The 23,783-nt window shown below is 39.2% G+C and overlaps 2 protein-coding genes across 4 annotated transcripts in view; both read left to right on the top strand.

The window, feature by feature from the left end:
• Positions 1 to 23,783, top strand: part of Cdkl5 (cyclin dependent kinase like 5) — a 188,164-nt gene that overhangs the window by 74,839 nt on the left and 89,542 nt on the right. The gene's annotated exons all lie outside the window — the stretch shown is intronic.
• LOC110313748 (gap junction alpha-6 protein) lies at positions 11,206 to 16,296 on the top strand. Its single transcript, XM_021188173.1, has 2 exons — positions 11,206 to 11,347; positions 14,420 to 16,296. The coding sequence occupies exon 2, from the start codon at positions 14,476 to 14,478 to the stop codon at positions 15,331 to 15,333; it is 858 nt and encodes a 285-aa protein (XP_021043832.1). The 5' UTR covers positions 11,206 to 11,347; positions 14,420 to 14,475; the 3' UTR covers positions 15,334 to 16,296.

Here is a 23,783-nt window from a genome sequence, read left to right as displayed (position 1 = left end):
CCTCCCTCCCTCCCTCCCTCCCTTATGACTAATGTCTCATACTATAGCCCAGGATATCCTAGAATTCACTGTGTAGTTTAAGTTGGCATCAAAGATATAGTGGTCCTTCTACTATCCTTCCAAGAGCTAGGATTCAGAAATGAGCCATCACACCTGACAGGAACATATACAGGAATTTATTTTGATTTTCTCCAGAACAATTTGTAGGCTTTTTAAACATCAAACTGTATCAAGGCCATATTTGAGGAAAAGCTGGTGAGATATATATAGTTTTGAGCAATATATTTACTTTGGGCAAACAACTGCCATCTAAAACTGTGCAGTATTTTCTACTAAAATAAAACTAACTTGTTTCCCTCCCTCCCTCCCTCCCTCCCTTCCTTCCTTCCTTCCTTCCTTTCTTCCTTCTTTCCTTCCTCCCTTTCTTTTGATACTGTGTTTTTCCATGTAGCCCTGGCTGTCCTGGAACTTGCTCTGTAGAGCAGGCTGGCCTCAAACTCACGGAGACCCACAGACCTCTGCCTCTGAGTGCTGGCATCATCATGCCTGGCTAACTAACTTGGTTTTAAAAAGTACACTAAATAAAGCTTCATATATAAGTTACAATTTTAAAACAAAGATCAGTAGAAGTTTGTTATATCATTTTTTCCGTTATTGCTTTCTTTTTATTTAAGTAAATATCAAGGTTTCTGCTTCATGTGTATAAATTTTTATTTCTTAAAATCACAGAGAAGCTTAGGGTTTAATAAATATTGTTAAAAACTGGAAAAAGTTTGCAGTTTTCATCATAATCCATTTTAAGTGGTTTAATTTACTGAAGGTTAGGGAGATTAATGAGATGTCACTTCAGGTTTAGAGCAAAGATAATAGGAATCATTAATAAAGAAAATATCTTTTGTCCCTGTTTTATAGAGGCACTCATACAGAACAATTAGTTCACTTGCTTTCTGTTCTTGACCTGTTTTTTGTAGTTGTTGGTGTTGCTGATCTAATTAGTTTTCTGAAATATTATAAGACTTTCATTAAAATGTTACTTCTCTGTAGTTATGTTTTACTTTAGTTTTGAGACAATGAAATATACTGGAACTCACTGTGTAGTACAGGCTGGCCTTGAACTTGTGGCATTCTTTCTGCTCCAGTCTCTGCTTTATGAGAGTTACAGAAATGAGCTCTCAAGCCCATCCCGTAACCAATTGATAGGAAGATCTGCCCGTATTTCTATATCACCAAAAGAAATGGATGTTATTTCCCATGCAGATCTGACTTCTTTAGGGAAGTAGAAGAATTTGGACCATTTCTTGCTTCCTGACCGCTTTAATCTTCGTCATCCTCATCTAGATTTGGTTTTATGCTTGTTTCTTAGTTAATGGAACAAACAACTACTCATTAGAATTACTTTTACTAGCTCTGTCTATGGGGAAGACTTTACCTCATTCTTTCTCAGTATTTTTGTTTGTTTGCTTTATCTTTTCTTCTCTCTTCTTTCTTCCCTCTGCCCCTCCCTCCCTCCCTTCCTTCTTTCATTCCTTTCTTCCTTTCTTTTTATTAGATAGGGACTTGCTATTTAGTCTTGACTCGCCTGGAACTGCTTGTTCCTGCTTCTCAAGTGCTGGTATTAAGGCTTATACTACCATGCCTGGCTCTGACTCAGTTTCTAAAGCATCTTTTTTACCCTTTGTAGAGGATTTGTTCCCCAGACTGCTTTTCCAATTTACCACATTCAAATGGCCAGGATCATCTTGGATTCCTTGTAAGGGACCAAGTCCAGCTTTTTGGTACCACCTCTCTTCTATATGTTTCTTTTCAGGTTCCTCGTTTCAATCAATGTCATTATTTATTGAAAATTATAGGGTGAACTTTAAATCCCTTTTATACAAATTTTGCTATAATTAGTACTAGAACATTCTTTCTCCATCTTCTTAAGATGATTGATTTCATGATAGGTTACCACCACTACCGTATGGCGCACACCTTTAATTCCCAGCACTGGGGAGGCAGAGTCAGAGTCAGAGGCAGACAGATCTCTGAGTTCAAGGCCAATCTGGTCTATAGAGCAAGTTCTAGGATGGCCGGGGCTACACAGTGAAATCTTGTCATGGGAGAAAAGAAGGAGTGACAAAGATCTGTGGTTAAGTAATGTATAATATCACCTTAATACAACTTTTCTTCAAAACTTCAATAGTAAAAATCAGTACAGATTATTTTTCTGTACAGACTTGAAAAAATATATTCACTGATAATGTAAAAAAAGCTAATTAACAAATGCCCTTTTAGTGGATATTGTTAAATAATAAATATAGTCTATGTGTTATTGAAACCAGTGACTGGAAAGTAGTGCAGGGTGGTCTATTTCTGGAAAAAATGTCTAGTTCCAAAGTACATATATATGATTAGTAGCTATCATTCATAGCTTAGATACTTTTGAACTTTAGTATCTCTTAATTTAAGGATTTATTTTATATGTTAAAGTATTTTCATTTAGAAAAAAATCAAGAACTTAAAACGTACTCTTCACACATGTACACATGGATACACATGTTGGGGTGTCATGAGTCACATGCATGTGTGAGGGTCAGCAGGCAACTTTGGGGAGTCAGTGCTTTCCTACCACCTTTGTGTAGGTTATAAGAATTGAACTCAAGTTGCTAGGCTTGATTAAAAAGTACTTTCACCTGCTGAGCTATCTCACTGACCCAACTTTTTTTTCTTTAAAGCAATGTTTTCTAGGCCTAAAATTACAAACAATTGAACACATATCTGCTTAAGAAAAAAAAATATGAAGTGCTGACAAAATATCAGCCACTTAGCTAGTCCAGTGCTCTTCTAACTCAATAAGGATGAATTCTTTTGAGAAAGTTAGTTCAGCCTAGCTAAACCAACACATGTAAGGTTACACTTTTCCTTTGTCAAGGAGCTTAAAATGTAGTTAAGGCATCAGTCTGAATACTGTAGAAGATGGCAATTGAAAGGAAAATGTGAAACCTTGTTTTCCTGCTAAGTTCCCTATTTAAGCCTGTTTATGAAAAACTCTTGTCAGTAATAAAGCCATAGGAAAGTACAGTATTTCCTAGTGCCCCTTGAGACAAATGCACAAAGCTGAGAATGGAATTAGGAAGCAGCACCGTTAGTAGCTAGCATAACAAAGGAGAATGGGAGTGTTGGAACCTCTTTTACAAACTTTCAAGGTCTACAATCCTTGTAGTAGTAGATTATATGATGGTTAGAGAATTCAGATGACACAGTACAAACTTGACCATAGGCCTTGGTCATTTCCTTTAAGTGTAAGGCCATCATATTAGTATGGGTAAGAGAAATTACCCCAACAATGTAGATCTGAAGGTTGCAGATCTACATTCTGTTTCTTGAATAAAGTTTTGTTGGAACTCAGTCATACTCATTCATGTGTGCCATTTCTGTGGCTGCTTTGTGTAATACAATTAAAGAGCTGTATAGTTTTATTATATAACCCACTGAGGCTCAAGTACTTATCATCTGGCTTTTGCAAAGAAATTTGCTTATTTTTATTGTTAAGCAAACCCCGACTAGGAGAATATGGCAGAAATAGTATAGTGGTCTCAGTGAACCAAGAATCTGTTTTCTGTTTCTTGGAGCCTAAGGAATCAAAATCAGTAAGGTATATTTTCACTGAAAATTACTTTTCCTTTTATTTCAGTTTGAGTAAATTCTTTAAATGGTTCCGTGGGAAGTTGTATATGGTGAGAAGTAGAATATTGTGGGAGTCAGACATACAGAAACATCCGAATCAGTGGCTTGAATAGCTGTTGTTCCACCCAAAGATGAACAAAGCACAATACATTCTTCTTGAGAATGAAGGACACAGTCTTCAGATTAAAAGAAGGACATTCTTGCAATGTGAAGAATAAAATTCTTTTGAGAAAAAACAATTGGATATCTTTCTTGTATAGGTCAAGGAAAGATAAATACATTAATAAGTCACAACAATAACTTCCACTTAAAGTCTCTCGTTCATGTATTGTATTTGCTGCTTTACCTCCTAACTTTGGTTAGAAGGAATTATCCTCCTTTTATTTGAGGGACACTGCTGCTTAACTAGTTTAAGTTCCTAATACGCAATAAATGGATTTTTTTGTCGAAGTAATAGTTAAGACATAACATAACTTTGCCCCCCACATTAATATGAAATTCACATTCCATAAATTAACCATTTCCAAATGCACATTTCAGTGACACTTAGTACATTCACAATCTTTCAAGTTTTAAAGTATTCTTATATCCTCCCAAAGAAAGCTCCACATTTATTAAGTATAAATTCCATTTCATTTCCTTTTAGCACTTGGATTTGCTTTTTGTATTTACTGGTTTAGATATTCTGAATATTTGATATATGTGAAATTATGTGACATGTGACTTTTGAATTTGGTTTTCTTTGCTTAGAATAAAAGTTTTATTTGAGGCTCACCAACATTGTACCATGTATCAATACTGCATTCTTTATCAGGCCAGAAAGACATTTTGCTGTATTGCTTGCATCTGTTATATTTGGTTTATGTATTTTTAGTGGCTGGATGTCTGGCTGTTTCTACCTTCTGACTATTGTGAATAGAGCTGGTATGAGCATTCGTGTGCAAGTATTGGAGTTCTGTTTTCAGTTCTGTATGGTGCATACTAAGGATAGAGAGACTATCATATGGAAATTCTATGTTTAACTGGTTTCCATAGCAGCAGCACCACTCTATATTCCCACCAGCAATGTACCAGATTTTCCACATCTTTACTTTATTTTCCTTTTGAAACATTATAGCCATCTCAGTTGATGTAAAGTTGCACCTCTTTTCATTTACACATCCGTACAATTGGTAATGTTGAACATTTTTTCATGAATTTATTGGCCATTATTGGCCATTTGTATATCTTTTTCTTTAAAAAAGATTAATGTTGATTCATTTGTATGTGAATGTATGTATATATATATGTGTGTGTGCATATGCGGGTGTTTGTGCATATAGACACATGGAAGCCCAAAGAAGGCATTAGGCATCCCCTATTTGTTTCTTTGAGGCAGAATTCCCTCTTGAACTTGGCATTTGTGTCTTAGCTAGGTTGGAAGTCGGCAAGCACCAGTGATCCCTTGGAGCTGGAGTACTGTTTGCCTGTTTGTTATATGGTTGTAGGGATCTGAACTCTAGTCCTCATGATTGTACAGCAAGTGTTTTTTAACCACTGAGACAACTGTCCAGCTGTAGGTTAATAGTGGTGTCCTGCTTCGGACCCACCACAGGGCTAGGGCTACTCATGGAGGAAGGTGCAGGAAGTTTGACTATGCACACTCCACACCTCCAGTCAGGCTTCAGGCTGTGAAAAGTCCAGGATCCCCCTCCGGGGGTTGGGAAGTACAGTCTGAGGTCCCCTTGGACCTGTTGGAGTTGACTCAGGGTCCTCAGGCCTTCTTGGAGGCCGAGGACGACAGGTTCTCAGGCTCTTGGACACTGCAGACGCTGCTGGCTGCCGTGGAAGAGCCTAGAACAGAGTGGAGGCCGGATGGCTGGATTTAGCCCAGGCTGAAGGGAAAGGGGCAGGAGGAGAGCTCTGGCTGATTGCCTTGGGGAGGAGAGTCTCTGGTTTGCTTGGGCTGCTTGACTTGTTGGAAGCCATGTCTGGAAGCACAGGGAGGTCTACCAGGATGTACAGCTCTTTAGAAGACCTGCTCCATTGCTCCAGCACAGCAGGTCCCAATGAGAAGAGACAGTCCATGTTTTTTTTTTTTTTTTTTTTTTGGTTTTTCGAGACAGGGTTTCTCTGTATAGCCCTGGCTGTCCTGGAACTCACTTGGTAGACCAGGCTGGCCTCGAACTCAGAAATCCGCCTGCCTCTGCCTCCCAAGTGCTGGGATTAAAGGCCTGCGTCACCAGGCCCGGCCCAGTCCATGGTTTTAAGGTGTTTATTATCATGGCAGAGGGCTATGATGAGTGAAACCTAACCCGCCTTTCTCAGGGTGAGCCTGAGGTTAGGAAAAGGTAGATAAAGACAGAGAGAGGGAGAGAGTAGAGAAATAGAAGCTGGCCATGGCCACGTGAAGAGAGGGGGGAGGGAATTCAGAGAGAGGGGGAACAAGGGGCAAGAGAGAGAAGCAAGAGTAAGAGAGGGAGGAGGGGCAAGTAGCCCCTTTTATAATGGGCCAGACCTACCTGCTAAGTAACTGTGGGGAGGAGCATACCTGGCTGTTGCCAGGTAACTTTGGGGATGGAGTCCAGACAGAATACCAGGGACTTGGGGCTTTGCCCTATGTGACTGATGACCACAGAATTATGGAGCTGTGGTCTCATGTCAGGAGCCTGGTATTTGGGAGTGTGACAAACTTCCTTTTGTTCCTCAGAGTTATCTGCTGGGTCTCTAGGGTTTTAGCCTTGCTCAACCAGAAAACAGGCTGCCTTTCATGGTCCCACATCAAGCTATTTGTATATTTTATTTGGGGGATTATCTATTTAATTATTTTGCTCATTTTTTAAATTCAATTTTGTTGTCTAGTTTGAGTACAAGTTTCTTGTCCGGTATGTGGTTTGCAAGTATTTCCTCTCATTCTTTAGGTGGCCTTTCATATTGATATTGTTGTTAATGCACAAAAGCTTTTAATTTTGATATATTATTTACTTTTCTTTTATTATGTGCCTTTAAAAGACACTGAAATTCAAGTATGTGAAAGTTTAAATGTACTTATCTGGTTTTAATAGAATACTAGTATAATTTTAGCTTTTATATTTATTGGACTCCTCATCTATTTTAAGTTGATATTCATATGATTTTCCTATAGTGTGATACAGAGGTCCAACCTTTTCATTTTTTAACTAATTAGTTAATTAATTTAATGTGCATGTATCTATGAACCACATGCATGTAGTCCCCACAGAGGCCTGAAGGGGGTGTTGGATCCTGTGGAATAGGGGATACAGGATGTTGCAAGCTACCATGTGGGTCCTAGAACTCCTACTCTGGACTTCTGGAAGAGCTCTGCTAGTGTTCCTAACTACTGAGCCATCCTTCTGCTACCTGATTTTTAATTTTTGTTTGTTTTTTTGTTGTGTGTGTGTGTGTGTGTGTGTGTGTGTGTGTGTGTGTTTATATTCATGTGTGCATGTGCCAGTGGAAGTCAGGTATCTTCAATCAATATCTGCCTTACTTTTTTGTTGTTTGTTTGTTTGTTTGTTTGTTTGAGACAGGGTTATACTATGTAGTCCTGGCTATCCTGACACTCACTCTGTAGACCAGGCTGCCCTAGAATTTACAGAGATCTGCCTGCTACTGCTTCCTTAGTTCTGAAATTAAAGGTGTGCACCACCATGCCTGGTTCTGCCTTACTTCTTGAAGAATTGTCTCTTATTGAATTTGGTGTGCATCAGTTTGCCAAACTGGGTAGTAAACTTCATGGATGTCCTATTTCCCTTGTACATGTTCATGTGCACTAGTGTTACAGATTTGTGCGGCTATGCTTGACTTTTATGTGGGTGTTGAGAATCTAAACTCCTGTCCTTATGCTTCCATGACAGGCAGTTTACTCACAGAGCGAAGCCCCTAGTCCCTGCTTTTGGTTTCTTTTAAACTGAGTCTCACATAGTTCAGGCTGCTCTCCAAGTCAATTTGTGGCTAAGGATGACCTTGAACTTCTGATCATCCTGCTTCTGCCTCCCAAGTGTTAGAATTGCAGTCATGAGCCACCACATCTAGCTTTTATCTTATTTTCACAACTTTGTATGTGAATACCCAGTTGAGCTAGTACCTTTTATTGAACAGATATTCTTTCTTGCATTTACTTGTTGTGGCACTTTTGTTGGAAATCACTGGGCCATAGTTGTAGGGGATTACATACCTTTGATTTTTGTTCACTGGGCTCTGTTCCTGTCTTCATACCAATACCAATTGTCTTGATTATTACAATTGTGAAATGAAATTGGAAATCAGGAAGTCTGAGACCTCTGAGTCTTTTGATTTCAATGCTCTTTTGTATATTGAAGTCCCTTGTTCTACCATATGAATTTTAGGGTCAGCTTTTCCACTCCTGGAGGTAGGGAAGCCATTGAAATTTTGATCAGGATTGTATAGAATCTGAAATTTACTCCCCAAATATTTTATTCGTTTATTCACTTTTTATAACTGTAACTGATCTCTTAATTTCCTTTTAAGATGATTTGTTTGTAGTATAGAGGAGTATTCCTGTTTATTTTTAATTGCGATAAAAGTTTTACAGTTCAGTAATATGTGTTCATAGTAATATGAAAACACTACTACCATCTGTTTTCATTTTTTCATTAGCCCAAGTAGAAGCCTGGAACTAAGTAGGCACTATCTCACAAAGTTTCCCTACTCCATCCCAGTACTTAGTAACTTTAAGCTTCTTTCCTTTTCCGTGATGTTTAACTTATTGTAGATAGTTTCTGTTGCTGGAATAGTACAATACTTGTCCTTTTGTATCTGGCTTCTTCCATTTCTGTGTGTTCAGGGTTGATCCATGTTGTACATATGAAAACTTCATTCTTGTAGTGTTCCATTGTGTGCGTATATGTATGGTGTATGCCTCACATTTTCCAATCCATTCATCTGCTGATGGAAACTTATTTCCATCTTTAGCTATTATGAATGCGGCTTTGTATACAAGACCCCAAGTACTTGTTCTCAGTACTTGGGAACTGAGTATACCTAGTAGCAGAATTACTGGGTCATATGGTAAGTACATGTTTAACACTTTGAGGCTTATAGGATTTTGTGTTTTGATCTTATTTTCTGCACCTTTCCTAACATTATAGTTCTAGTAGATTGGGTTTTTTTTTGGGGGGGGAGGTAGATTCTTTAAGATTTCTATCTTCGAAAATGGATACTTTTCCTTTTTTCTTTCCATGTTAGACATTCTTCTTTGTGTAGCATAATTGATGTAGCGGTGACTTCACTGTTGTTGAAGTGACCAAAATAGGTCTTATTTTGTTCCTGCTGTTTAGAGGAAGGCTTTCAGTGACCAGTACCTTTCCAGTACATGATGTTAGCTATGGTGTTCAAAAACATCCTTAAGCAGGAATGGCGGTAAATACTTGTAGTCCAATTTACTCGAGGGCAGCTACTCTGTAGGCTAATCTTTTTGAGTTTCAGACCATCCTGAGCAACACAGCAAGCTTCTTCTTTAAAAAAAAAAGGTAAGAAAGAAAACAAAGCAAAGCAAGAAAGGGGGAAAGAGCCTTTTATCAGGCTGAAGAAGTTGCCTTCTGTTTCTCTTTGTGAGCTCTAGTGGGAGGTACAGGAGGTGGAAGCACAGTGCCTTCTTATCACAAGCAGCTCTTTCGACAAGCCTCTGCTTGCTTCTCTAAGCTTTTCGAATAGTTGTAGGAGTGTGGGAAAGATGATTTCTCCCCCTCCCTTTCTTTCTTACATTCTTTTTTCGTTTTGAGGTATATGGTCTTACTGTGTATCCCTGGCTGGCCACAAACCCAGAGATCCATCTGCCTGTCTTTCCCCCTTGAGTGTTGGGATTAAAGGCATACTTTTTTTTTTTTTTGGTTTTTTTCAAGACAGGGTTTCTCTGTGTAGCCCTTGCTGTCCTGGAACTCACTCTGTAGACCAGGCTGGCCTCGAACTCAGAAATCCATCTGCCTCTGCCTCCCAAGTGCTGGGATTAAAGGCGTGCACCACAACGCCCTACAAAAGGCATACTTTGAGTTTTTAATACATTAATCATAATTTTGGTTTTGTTTGATATAGTGTCTTACTATGTTCCTTTGGTTAGCTTTAAACTAGTAGTCCTCCTGCATCACTATCTGAATGCTGGGATTACAGGCAAGAACCATAATGCCTGGTTTATTCATAGGTATTTTAAATTCCTTATGAGACAGTTCTCAAGTCTGTGCCATATCTTCATCTGGTTCTGATACTTCCTTCCAAGGCCCTTTTGCATGCCTTCTGCGTGTGCACACTGGAAAGGGAATATGAAAAGCAAGCCTTTTAGTAAAGGTTTTTTTTTTTTTTTTTTTAATGTTCCTCAGCCAGGAACCGAACCATTAAACTTTTTTCATTCATTCATTCATTCATTCATTCATTCATTCATTCAGTTTGTGTGCATTCATGCAAGTGTGTGGCTGCACATATGTGGGTCAGGGATGATTTGCAGAAATTAGTTTTTTGCTGCCACAATGTGAGTTCTTGGAATTTAACTAGGTTCTTGGCATTGGCAAGCAAGTACCCTTACATGCTAAGCTATGTTACCTCAATGGTCCATTTCTAATGTTAGAAGTTACTGCCCTCAGTTTCATCTAATGCAGTGGTTCACAACCTTTTTAATGCTGTGACTCTTTAATACAGTTCTTTATGTTGTGGTGACCACCCCCCAGCATAAGATTATTTCATTGCTATTTCATAACAAATTGTGTTATTCTTATGAACTGTAATGTAAATATCTAATATGCAACCCCCAGAGGGGTCATAACCCACAGGTTGAGAACTACTGCTTTAGTGTCATTCGTTTGTTTGTTTGTTTTCTACTTTTTGGTCCTTTCCCTTCCCTGAGACTGTCTTGCTGGCATCACTTTTTGGTGGTGATCCACTGATCTGTACTGGAACCCTGTTGAAATGGTGGGAAAGAGTGAGATGGGGAAGTGTTTTGTCACCTATGGCTTCAGCTGGGCACTAGTCCTCGGCTATATCCTTCCCAAACATTTTTAGGGCTGCTGTGTCTTTCTCTTCCTTTTGTTAAGTAAAACAGGAATAACAACTTGGAGTGGAGCTAATTAATTCCCCATCTTCCAAAATATATAAGCTTCTGATACATTTTGTTTGAGAGTGTTAGCCTTTGTTATTGAAGAGCACTAAACTTATTTGCACTGAGCCAGATGGTACAGACTTGTAATCCTAGCTATTTGGGAGGCTGAGGCAGGAGATTCCAAGTGTAAGGTGGGCCTAGGTTACAAAAAAATGAGTTTATTTGAAAATTATACTTTGCATTTCAAAAGTACTTATATTCTCCATCCCTGAAGGTTTTTGTTTCTGTTGTTGTTTAATTCGAGACAGGGTCTCTGTGTAGCTCTGGGTGTCCTTGACTCCCTCTGACCAGTCTGGCCTCAACATGCATCTATGTCTCAAATGCTGGCATTAAAGGCAAGCTCCACCACGCCTAGCAAGGAAGAGATTCTTATTGGCTCTTCCATCCTGGAGATAGTTCAGAATGGTTACTTTTCCTCTCCTTACAAAGGAGATTTCAGATTCCCGGAGGCGAAGCTGAGAGAGTAGGAGGGGCTCTTCTCCTTGGAGCGCTCATTCCACGAGCTGGTCTCACTTAGCACTTGGCAGATTTATTTTCATTACTAATATTTTACTCTAGTGCCTTCTGCCTCAGGTAAGTGTCTTGGGTGTGATTTTCATGCATTTGTCCATCTAGAGATAGTGGATTCTCTTGCCCCGTGTTCTCGCTTCTCTAGCAGGTTGGAGCAAACTTGCTGACTTGAAAGTTGTCAGGGTCTCTCTTGCTGTAATGACAGGAATGATGATGTCTAAGCTCCGCATGTGTTGGAGCTGAAACTGGAAGCCCTACGTTTATAGTTTAAAATTAGAAAGATCTTGTCCAGTTTAAAAATAATGTTCTGCAAGAGGGTTTTAAACTTTCCTGTGAACCATTTGCTTAGCAAAGATGACTCATTCTCAGTTATTTCCATCCTTTTGAATCTTAGATCTCTATTTTCATATGGTTAGTAAGAACTTTTTCAGAACAAAAAATTTTGAAAAGCTTAAGAACTTCATCTAGTTCTTGAAAATTGCTAAGAACTGTATCCTGAATTAACCCTTGATCTCCCAGCGTTGTTTTTTGACTTGTCAGCTACCTTTTGTAGACGTCACTAAAGTACTTCTGGGGATTTGTCTTTACTATTTCACCCTATTTGTTTTTGCAAAAATATCTCTTTCTAAGGCACCTTCAAATGTCTAGAGATGAAGCTCTTTGGAACGTGAGAAATGAATGAGAATAAATGTGGAAGTCTTATACTGCCATTGACTTGTACTCAATTAGCCTTGAGGAAGGAGCTAATTATAAACTCTCTAGATCTTGGTGACTTTCGCTTAATAGGACTACTTTTATAATCTGTGCGACAGAGGACAGTTCATCTAAAATGTGTTATTTATCTAGCTGAGAAAGTACACTGTGTACTTTGAAGCCTTGTAAGTTGATAACTTGCTAAAAGATTTAATTTGGGGAAGCTTCTGTTCTTACCCTTGGATAAGAGTTGCAGACAGTCTCAGGTGATTGACACATTGTAAATTTTGTTAACCTTGCCCTTTTTCTAGGGTTCATTTGAAATTGTGTTTTTCTCACAGAAAGTGCTATGAGGAATGGCCATTAAAGTGAAGAAAGAAAATAGTATTTAGATGTTTCAAATTGATTATTAATTGGCAAACTCTTAATATGTTTGTGTTAAGAAATACTATTTTTCTGTTTTATTATACTCAATTATTTCCAGTGACTATTTTTTCAAAAATGTTTTTGAAGAAGGCAAATTCAAATATTAAGTATGATGAATATAATTTTAACTCGGCAGATGAAAATTACTTTATAAATGATTTGCTGCATTGAAAATATTTAATTAAAAATATTGGTTGTTTGTTATGTAAAAATTATCAGTGGTCCACTCATGGTGAGACATACTTGTTTTGCTCTGAATTAGAGGCAGAAAACCCTTCATTCTGCTTTTGCTTTGAGGACTTTGTCTCAAAGAAATAGAGGCTCTTGGAAGGAAATGGATGAAGACTAGCAAGTGTTCAGAACTGTTTGGCTCACATTTTGCATCATAGGAGCTTCCACCCACACTCAGTAGGCTAGGGGATGGTAGCCATGCTCCTCCTGAAAATGTTTTCATCTTAAGCTCTTTGTGTATCCTAATTATCTCCTCCTAACTGCTGCGCCATCTCTCCAGGTCCCCATCACTCTTGATAGCCTCTTCACATTTAGTTTCCATCAAAACTCGCTTGCTATCCATTAGCACAGACTTCCCATCCTCTTGCTGATCTATTTGTCCCTGCTCTAATCCTGTGCTGTCAACCCTCCCACTCACTCTGCAAAACCTCAGATAACCATTTGTAATGTCTTCCAATGCCTCAGTCTTGTCCTAGTTTCACAGTGTAATCTTTGTTTCTGCACCCAGGCCTTCTCCTCCTACTAAGTGGTGTCTGTCATAGCTCTCTCTACTGTGACCTTCACCTTTTACACTGCCCACTGTGTCAACCTTTACACTTCCTGCCTGCCTTTCAGGGCTTTGAATACAGAGTTTTTTACCTTTAATTTGTTTGCTCTTTCTCTCTCATTAAGCAATAATTTTCTTGCTTCTTGTGTGGCTGTCTTTAATCAGTCTGGCTAGGGTTTTCTTATTCTCTGTCAGTGCCTCCTGGTTGTTATATTCTCAACATCTACTTACATGTGTAATTACTGTATATTTACTTGTTCACTAAGCCTTCCTTTAATTATAACACACACACACACACACACACACACACACACACACATATTTTTGAAATTGAGATGTAGGGTGTGTCTTATACTGGATTTCTTGATTCCTTTCAGAATTGAACAATTATTTATCTGTTAATCAATTATATTGTAGATTTAATAAAATTCTGTAGTTTTTAAAGACAGAATCTCACTCTGTAGCTCAGGATAACTCAATAGGTAGCCCTAACTGGCCTACAACTCTCAGTGATACTTTTCCTTTTTAAAAATTTTTTTTTTCTGAGACAGGGCTTCTCTGTATAGCCCTGGCTGTCCTGGAATTCACTCTGTAGACCAGGCTGGTCTTGAACTCAGAAATCCGCCTGCCTCTGCCTCCCGAGTGCTGGGATTAAAGGCCTGCGCCACCACGGCCTGCAGTGATACTTCTCCTTAGGCCTTCTAAGGGCTTGAGGTTACGGGCATGTACCAGCAAAACACCATATTTGAAATGATCTATTTTTCCCAGTTGATTTCGAGTTCCACCAGTATATTCTGTTTTACTCACTAGTAAGATCCAATGCCTATTATAGTACATTTCACCTAGTAGACACTGAATAAATAATGGGTGAATGAATATCACTGTCTCTTTTGGAACTGTTGGTCCAACCTCTGCAGCTGCATCAATCAGTGTATGAGTATGAATTGTTAATATGCCAAACAGTTGACTCATTATTTTTAGCGATTGTTTTATACTGAGAAAGAGACCTTTAAATTTATCTGTTTTCCCATTTATGTAACTTGTTTCAGTATAGGTACACATATGTTCTAGTGTAGGAGCACTTACCATTTATGAAAATGAATTCATATAAACTTTCACCTGGTGTCAGCAATTTTCTTATATTAGGGGGGTAGGGAAGGTACCAACAGCAGCAGGCTTTTAAACTTTAGGTAGGTATGCCCTTGAACTTACTGTCTTATTTCACTTCATCCTCCAAGGCGTGCACTCACTTGGTGTGCCCACCTTTTAAGTGCAAGAACAGCGAACAGGCAACATGAGTGATTGGAGTGCCTTACACCAGCTCCTAGAAAAGGTTCAACCCTACTCCACAGCAGGAGGAAAGGTATGGATCAAGGTCCTTTTCATTTTCCGCATCCTGCTCCTGGGCACTGCTATCGAATCGGCTTGGAGTGACGAGCAGTTTAAATTCCGTTGCAACACTCAGCAGCCTGGTTGTGAAAATGTCTGCTATGACCACGCCTTCCCAATCTCTCACGTGCGCCTCTGGGTCCTCCAGGTCATTTTCGTATCTGTGCCTACTCTCTTATACCTGGCACATGTGTACTATGTGGTTCGACAGAATAACGAGTTGAACAAGCAAGAGGAAGAAGTGGAAGTTGCTCATTTTAATGGGACCAGCGTGGAAAGGCACTTGCAGACAAATGCAGGAGAGCAGATCAAGTGTGGCAGTGAAGAACATAGTAAGGTGAAAATGAAAGGCAGATTGCTGCTAACCTACATGGCCAGCATCTTCTTCAAGACTGTCTTCGAGGTGGCCTTCCTCCTGATCCAGTGGTACATTTATGGATTTACTCTGAGTGCCCTTTACATCTGTGAGCAGTCTCCTTGCCCACATCGGGTGGACTGCTTCCTCTCTCGTCCCACAGAGAAAACCATCTTCATCCTCTTCATGTTTGTGGTGTCAGTGGTGTCTTTCGTCTTGAATATCATTGAGTTGTTCTATGTCTTATTTAAGGCTCTTAAGAATCATATGAGAAATGAGGAGGATGAGGTTTACTGTGATCCAGATGAGCTACCATGCCCTTCCCATGTCTCTTCGTCAACTGTTCTCACCACCATATCTTCTAGTGATCAGGTGGACCTGGTGGAACTTTCTTCAGTCTATATTTAAAGTGAACAGAACCATGTCAGTTATAATGCATGGTCAAAAGGGGGAGGGCAGGCAGGAAGTATCCTTTCTGGCTTGTACTCAGCATTTTTCCCCCACTGTGATGATAAACAGAATTCTCAGAGGGTTTTAGGTAGAAAAGCCAAGCAAAGATAGTGGACATTAACATTGTAGAGCTATGTAACAGTAGCTGTGACCGTGCTAACAGCAGCGTCATAACCTAGACATGGTGACTTGTGCTAGCAAGCATTGTGAAAGCAAATTATCTTTTCCCCGAAAATACATCCTCCAACTTATTGAATAATACATAATAGTTCTGTTAATTGTGATAAGTTTTCTTTTTATCTTATATACTATAGCAGTAATCCTATTGCTATGTATTTTTTGTAATCCTATTGCTACGTGGACAATGTATTTTCCTTCTCCAAGGTAGACTTATACTTAACTAAATCAATTGTACTGAAAAGAGCACTTGGGAACTCTATACACTTAAAGAAGTGCTTAGAGGTAAACTATGAAATGTGCCTACATGAACTTGGCAATAATAGGCATTCTTGGCTTTGTTCTATGTAATGCATATTAATTCAGATCTTACATTTTGTAGTGAGTTTTGCAGTCTTATGGGATGACTGGCATTTTTCATGTTCATAATTAAGATTTTATTTGGAGAGCAGAAGAAGGTGAAGGGGGTTACATAATTCCTGTGTAATTGACCTGAAACATATACAAGAAAAGGTACCCATTTCTTCTAATGCCTTTTAAAACATTCCACAGGTGATTGAAAGTGCTGAGCTGCAGACTTTTCACTCTTGCATGACAGCTCCACATACCATTTTACACAAGAAATATTAATTTGTTTACCATTTGATGTTAAGCTGCTGTTATGTTCAACTTCATTTCATGTAATGCAGGCTTAATATATCTTGTTCTAGAGAATTCTTTATTCAATAAAGCCTTTTGAGAGTGGTCCATATGTATTTCTTCTCAGAGATCCTCTGGGTGATCTTTGGAACTCTTCATTGGGGCATCTTAATTTAAGCAGACTAAGGTGGGTGTGGTGGTTCGTGGAGGCCAAGGCAATTGCAGAGTGTCCTAAGCCCTAGGCTAGCTTGGACTGCCGAGTGAGACACATCCCCATCTCCTGCCCACAAAACACAATACACTGTAATCACAGTTTTTGGACTTCAGGTTGAATGACTGACACTGTTCCAGGAACAGCATCCTTCATTTCATGTAACAGAATCCATGACTTTCAGAAATGCAAGAAGAATGTACTTAGGTTTTTTTCCCCTTCCCTTTTAAGGAATGTACTCTTCATCATTAAGTATCTTCCCACTCCAGGGAACTCAGGGGAATGGAGAATACAGGAACGAATCATCAAAGCTGCACTTTATAACATCTTGTTCTGACAGTTGGTACAGTCTCATTTGGAAAACCCAGTCTCTTAGTTAAATGATGAGTTCTAGGTTTTCTTTTAGAAGTACATTGTGAAGATTAATCAGTTATTTAGTAATGGGGACTTGTGTCTTTTGGACACTGCAAAAGTTCTAAAGCCTTTGAATCAGGGCACTCCCTAGTCCTGTTTCACAGTCATTTTCACATGTAGCTTGCTTGTTTTAGTTACACATTTACCCCGAGATAATTGCAGATTGGAACATAATAGGAAGGAATAATAGATTCTGTATTCCCTCACCACGTTTCAATAGTAACCCTTTTTTGAGATAGGGTCTCTCTATGTAGCCATATTTGGTTTGGAACTTGCCTTAAGGAACTTGCTATGTAGATAAAGCTGGCTTTGAATTCAGAGAGAGTCACTGGACTTTGCCCCTGTAGTATAAGGATTAAAAGTGTGTACAACCATACCTGACCAAATACATGGGTTTTTGTTTGTTTGTTTGTTTTATTTTCTTTTGGTTTTGCATTTATTTGTCTATTTGTTTTTACTTATTCACTTTATATCCTACTTATAGCCCCCATCCTAGTCACCCCTCTCACTTTCCTTCTACCCTCCCCATCCCCTTCTCCTCTGGGTGGGTGGAGGGCCCCCTGGGTATTCCCCACTCTTTGGCACTTTAAGTCTTTTGGAGGCTAGGTGCTTTCTCTCCCACTGAGGCCAGACAAGGCAGCTCAACAAGAACATATCTCACGTCCAGGCAACAGGTGTTTGTTTATTTGTTTATTTGTTTTTGGTTTTTCGAGACAGGGTTTCTCTGTATAGCCCTGGCTGTCCTGGAACTCACTTTGTAGACCAGGCTGGCCTCGAACTCAGAAATCTGCCTGCCTCTGCCTCCTGAGTGCTGGGATTACAGGAGTGCACCACCACGCCCGGCCAGGCAACAGTTTTTGGGATAGCCCCTGCTCCAATTTTTAAGGACCCACATGAAGGCCAAGCTGCATATCTGCTACATATGAATGGGGAGGCCTAGGTCCAGCCTGAGTATGTTCTTTGGTTGGTGGTTCAGACTCTCAGAGCCCCAAGGGTCCAGGTTAGTTGACTATGTTGGTCTTCCTATGGAGTTATTATCCCCTTCGAGACCCAGAATGAAGTCATAGAACCAAGTATTATATATCCCAATCTTGTCTTGAAGCTGTGGTGCTTTACTGTGAAGCCAAAGATGACCTTGAACTTCTGATCCTCCTGTGTGCTGGGATTACAAGTGTATGCCTCCATGCCTGGCTTATACTATGCTGGGAATTTGATCCATAGCTTTTACATACTTGGCAAACCACTGAGCTACACCCCCAACTTTTACTGTTTTTTTTTTTAATAGGATCTCTTGTAACCCATGCTGGTCTTGAACTCAATATGTAGCCAAGGTGATTGTCTTCCTGCTTCTACCTACTATTTACTAGAATTAGAAGTGCACACCATCATGACCTTCAGATTTCATCAATTTTATATGCACTCATTGCATTTAGTTATGTGTAGCTTTATAATTTGTGTAGAGTTGTGTACCCACTACAGTCTAAATACACAGCAGTTTTAGCAATATTATCCTTTTTAGTTGTGTCCTTTCCTTCTTTATAACCCCTGGTAACTCCTAATCTTTACTTCACCTGTATAATTTTTTCATTTCAAGAATGCTATTTAAACAAAATATATAGGCTATAATGCCTTTTAGGATGGTTCTTTTGTTGTCATTTGCGTATAATATGTGCAGCATTCCATAGATGGGTATGCCTGCCTGTGGAAGCCAGAGGTTGAAACCAGCTGAGGAATCTGAGTAGAATGAAGGTAATGTGAGCATCCTTTCTGGACCACAGTGTCTCTCTCTCTCTCTCTCTCTCTCTCTCTCTCTCTCTCTCTCTCTCTCTCTCTCTCTCTCTCTCTCTGTGTGTGTGTGTGTGTGTGTGTTATAGTGAAGATCCCCTAATAAAATCTGTAATTAGCACTTTAAAAATTATTTTTGAAAGAGGATCTTGCTGTATATCTGTCTGAAAGAGTTCATAGTTTTGTGAAGTTTAGAGACCTATAAGTGCAACATGTTTGTGACCCTAATGAACAACTTTTGTTTCCTTCTTTTTAGTTTTTGTGTCATTCTGGTGATTGAATTGAGGGCCTCGTGTACAGTTAATTGATTGCTTGTGACAGAGTCTTGCTTGTGTCGGGGCATACTTTTTGGCTATTTTATTGGGTTTTTATATATGCTATCTTTCCCCATCCCAACCCCTTCCAACCCCCAACACTAGGTAGGCATGAAAGAAGGTTAGAGGGGAAAGGGGGTTCCAGTCTTGTTAGACTACCTCCCGCTGATTGGGGTGTCAAGTTCCTTGGGAGAAGTCCTATCTTAGTCATCAGGATATTTCCAACAAGCAATCCAGCAACCAGAAGTCTAGAAATGCAGCAATCTGCAATAGCAGAAGCAGCAAAAGCAACAACAGGAAGCAGCAGCAAGGGGAGAAGCAGCTGCATCCACAGGCCCACTTGAGGCTCTCACATTTGTTCCATGTTAAGAGTTCCCAAAATTCCAAATGTAAACCATCTGCAGCTGGCAGAAATCACTCCCCTACTAGAGAATGGGACAAATCATAGCAGCAGTGGGCAATCTGAAGCAGCCCCAATCCCATACCTGGGATTAAAACAAAAACGTAACTGGATTTTAAAAGAAACCAAAATTCTCACAACACTTGTGTCCTGCACTGATAATAAAACTTTCAGTCCCCTTTCTCACTTTTCCAAGTGCTAGGATTCCAAGTGCACTGCCACACTCAGCTTACAATTCAGTATTTTGAAAATAAAACTAACTTTACATCCCCTGACTTGTGATCCTATTGAAACTCTTTCCATTCTTATTGCCTGTCAAGCCGTTTGACCCATACCTGGCTGACTTCAGCTTCCCCAGGCCATGTGGTTTGTGATCAGATGGTAAAAAAAAAATCTCTGCAAGAAACCTCCAGTCAGAAGTCCTGGATCCCTGCATGCCATGCAAGTATAGCATGCAAGTATCATAACCCCATGGCCTGCCCAGTCCTGGTGGTGACTCTGTGGTTTGTTGGTGTACTGGATAACTTTGTGTCAACTTGACACAGCTGGAGTTATCACAGAGAAAGGAGCTTCAGTTGGGGAAATGCCTCCATGAGATCCAGCTGTAAGGCATTTTCTCAATTAGTGATCAAGTGGGGAGGGCCCCTTGTGGGTGGTGCCATCTCTGGGCTGGNAGTCTTGGGTTCTATAAGAGAGTGGACTGAGCAAGCCAGTGGAGGCAAGCCAGTAAAGAACATCCCTCCTTGGCCTCTGCATCAGCTCCTGATTTCTGACCTGCTTGAGTTCCAGTCCTGCATCCTTTGGTGATCAACAACAGTATGGAAATGTAAGCTGAATAAACCCTTTCCTCCCCAACTTGCATCTTGGTCATGATGTTTGTGCAGGAATAGAAACCCTGACTAATACAGTTGGACAAGGGTATTCTGTTTCACTGCTGTCCTGAGCTTAGCTTACAAACAGCAGTAAGGACAGACAGTCTTCCTATGGGGAAGAGGAGCCAGGCCTTAGCATTAGACCTAGGTCCTCTGAACTTACTTGGGAACATACTTAAGATGTTTGGGAATACCTACAAGCAGAACATTTTGTTTAACTTAGATCAACACTGAACTTTTCTTTTGTCTTTTCATTTAATCCTAATAGAATCCCAGGAATATGAGTTCTTGTTAGGCCCAGTTTTCCTAACAAGGAGGCTGAGGTACCAAGAAGTGAGTAATGCCCTTCAGGCCACTCACTTGGGTAGTATGTGCTGGAGGCAAGGTTTAAATCTCTGCAGTCTGGCTCTCAAGCTGATGATCTCATCCTTCGTAGATAGCATCCTTTTGGAAGTGTGATGGCCTTTGAGTTTTATGTCACCACTTTCTTTTGCTTGTCATCAGGAGAGACAGATATGTCTGAAAGAAGATACCACACAATTGAATATTACTAAAGAGGGTTTCCAATGAGAATGGCTGGATTTGTTTTCCCCTAACCACCTAGGAAGTCATATAGGTAGACTTGGTAGCATTGTTATGAGAAAGGACCCAGGACATAATTTACATTTTTTGACTGTTTGGAATATAGCCCTCTATATGGAGAGTTTTCTTTTCTGACTTATTTTTGTAAGTAGGAAACAAAATCTTCTTAGAAAACTGATTGTTTAGTGCTTCATAGAAATTTTAACAGTTTCTGATATGTGTATTTGTTCTACATCATTTTCTTTCTACTTTCTGATCGATTCTGCTGTAGCTTTAGTTTTGTTTAAATACAGCTAGTAGAATTGCTAGAAGGACAAAATTCAAAGCCAGTATGTCAATATTATTCATGGATTTAGATTTTAGCTCAAGGACTTCTGTAAAGCAGTTAGAAGTCAGCCATGTTCCTCTGTTAGAAAAGAGTCATGCTTCCCTTTACCTTGCCTTTTCACAAAAAAAATACTTCGACCCTCCACTTTTTGTAATGTAAACTCAAATTCCATTTATATACATATTCCATGGACTTGGTCCAGTGTCTTAGATGTTTGTTCTATGCCACATAAAAATAGAGTATTAGATATAACATTTCTGCTGTTAAGAAATAATATAATTTCTCTTATAATCATCTGTTACTTTACATTTTTCCAAATTTTTTCATTTTTCTCTTAAATTTCTTGAAGCACATAGCCAACCATGATGTTTGTAAAACAGATATTTTTCAAATTTATATGACTTCATTTTTCATGCAATTTGAATATAATTTATTGATGTAAGGAGAGTCTTTGTCCTAGTTAAAGACAAACCACAAGGATAAACTTTAAAACTTCAGATTAATTCATTAAGCAACCATTTGGCTGTGGATTTAAGACAAAGGGCATGAAAGGCATGCTCAGCATCTATAGAAAGCTTACTAGATAGAAGGAAAGGGCTTACAGCAATATAGTAATGGAGTGTGCACTGTGTCCTTCAGTTTAATCTGGCAGAGAATGAACAAAAAGAAGTCACTGTTTTTAAAGCTTGGATAGTTGATCCTTCTAGCAAAGATGTATTTCAAGTCTTTATTTTTGGTAGTGTTTTTAGTTACAATTAAAAATTTTTGGGTAAAGATCTATCTATCTATCTATTTATTATATGTGAGTGCACTGTAGCGGTCTTCAGATACCCCAGAAGAGGGCATCAGATCTCATTACAGATGGTTGTGAGCCACCATGTGGTCGCTGGGATTTGAACTCAGGACCTTCGGAAGAGCAGTTAGTGCTCTTAACTGCTGAGCCTTTTCTCCAGCCCCTACAACTAAATCTTATCTCATTTCCTTGTCCAGGATGTCCTCTGTCTCATTGCTTCATGATTACTGAAAATTTCATCAGAGATACTTAAAATGTAGGGACTGGTCAGTCACAGTGGCTCACACCTGCATTCCGAGCTCTTGAGAGGATGAGGCAGGATGATTGCCACAAAGCAGAGGCCATTGTGAGCTACACAGTGGGGCCCTGCTTCAAAAACACCAAACCAAAACATCAACGAAACTGGCATGTCCAACTGGTCTAGCTCATCCTTTTGGAGGGCCTGTATGCTAGCTATTGCAATACAGAGTCAAAATAAGGCCTCTGTTCTCACCACTACTAATTGTTACCTTGCTTGGGAAGTGAGGCAGTCATATGGATGTTCTTTGCCAGAGATAAAGGTAGAATGCTAGGGACCCTAGGGACCATAAAAAGAGGAGTCACAGAACAAGCTGGAAGTCCCTGCAAATGCTTCTCAAAGGAGAAGATTGAAGGGCAAAAGAAATGAACTAGCTGGCTTAGTATCATTTAAGTAAAGCTAAAATGTGGTACTTCTTTGAAATTTCCTATCTGCATAGATACCCTGGAGTTGTCTCACCTTGTTTTCCCATAAGCTGTTAACATCACCTTATTTTATTTTATTTTATTTTATTTTATTTTATTTTATTTTATTTTATTTTGTGGTATTAGGGGTCAAATTCTAGATAAGCATTGTACTACTGAGTCACATGCCCAGACATATTCTTGCTTTGTTTTTTTTTGCTCTTCCTTCCAGACTATAACCTCCATGAGAAAGGAGCCCCCTTTGCAATGTTGGTAGTAGAAGCTTGAAAAAAATTGTCAGTGAAATGAATGAATGAAGAATGAATGCAAAGTGTGCACAGTTGAGAAACTGCAAGTAATTAGATGTGGCAGAAAAGGCACTTTTCTTTAAAAGATAAAAAAAAAATCCTGATATCATGGAGGCCTTGAAAGAGGATTTCTAACATTATTATCTACTAATATTGTTTTCTCTATAAGGTCCACATTTTATATCCAAATATGAATGAAATTGTATGGTACTTTCTATGCCTCTCTTACTTCACTTAGCACAATGACTTGTAATTCCTTCAATGTTGTCCCAAATGGCAAGATTTCTTCTCTTTATGGCTACATAGTATTTCATTATGTATATGTACATATTTATTGTCTATCCATCCTTTGAAGTACATTTACCTTCACTATTGTGAATAGTGTTACATTACATCTGAGAATGCAGATGTCTATATTCCATATTGATTTCATTTCTTTCCCATATGTAGCCAGTAGTGAGGCTGCTAGACAGTGTAAAGATATATTTTTAAGTTTTTTGGGGGGAAATCTTCTTCAGTTTTCCATGCTACCTATACTAATTTACATTTCTATCGATTTTGTGTATGTTTTCCTTTTTCTCCATGTTGCCTCCAGTACTTCGTGTCCTTTGTCTATTTGATGATAGGGGTTCTTATTTGAGTAAGGTGATAATTTCATTGTAGGTTTTACATTTTATGAAGTAATTTTATGTGTATGGCTGGTTGTCTGTATGTCTATGGATCACATCCATTCCTGGTACCTGTGGAAGCTATAAGAGAGCAATGGATTCCACTGGGACTGGAGTTTTGGACAATTGTGAGCTACCATGTATGTGCTGGGAATCAAACTTGGGTTTTCTAGTAGAGCATCCAGTATTCTTAACCAGTGAGCCATCTCTCCAGC

The sequence above is a fragment of the Mus pahari genome, chromosome X (genome assembly GCF_900095145.1).
Source record: "Mus pahari chromosome X, PAHARI_EIJ_v1.1, whole genome shotgun sequence".
NCBI lineage: Eukaryota > Metazoa > Chordata > Mammalia > Rodentia > Muridae > Mus > Mus pahari.
The sequence above is the reverse complement of the archived record's forward strand: the minus strand, read 5'-3'. Positions and strand labels throughout refer to the sequence as shown.

What these genes read in the sequence shown, in the direction of transcription:
- LOC110313748 (XM_021188173.1), top strand. Translation starts at nt 14,476, where the DNA reads ATGAGTGATTGGAGTGCCTTACACCAGCTCCTAGAAAAGGTTCAACCC.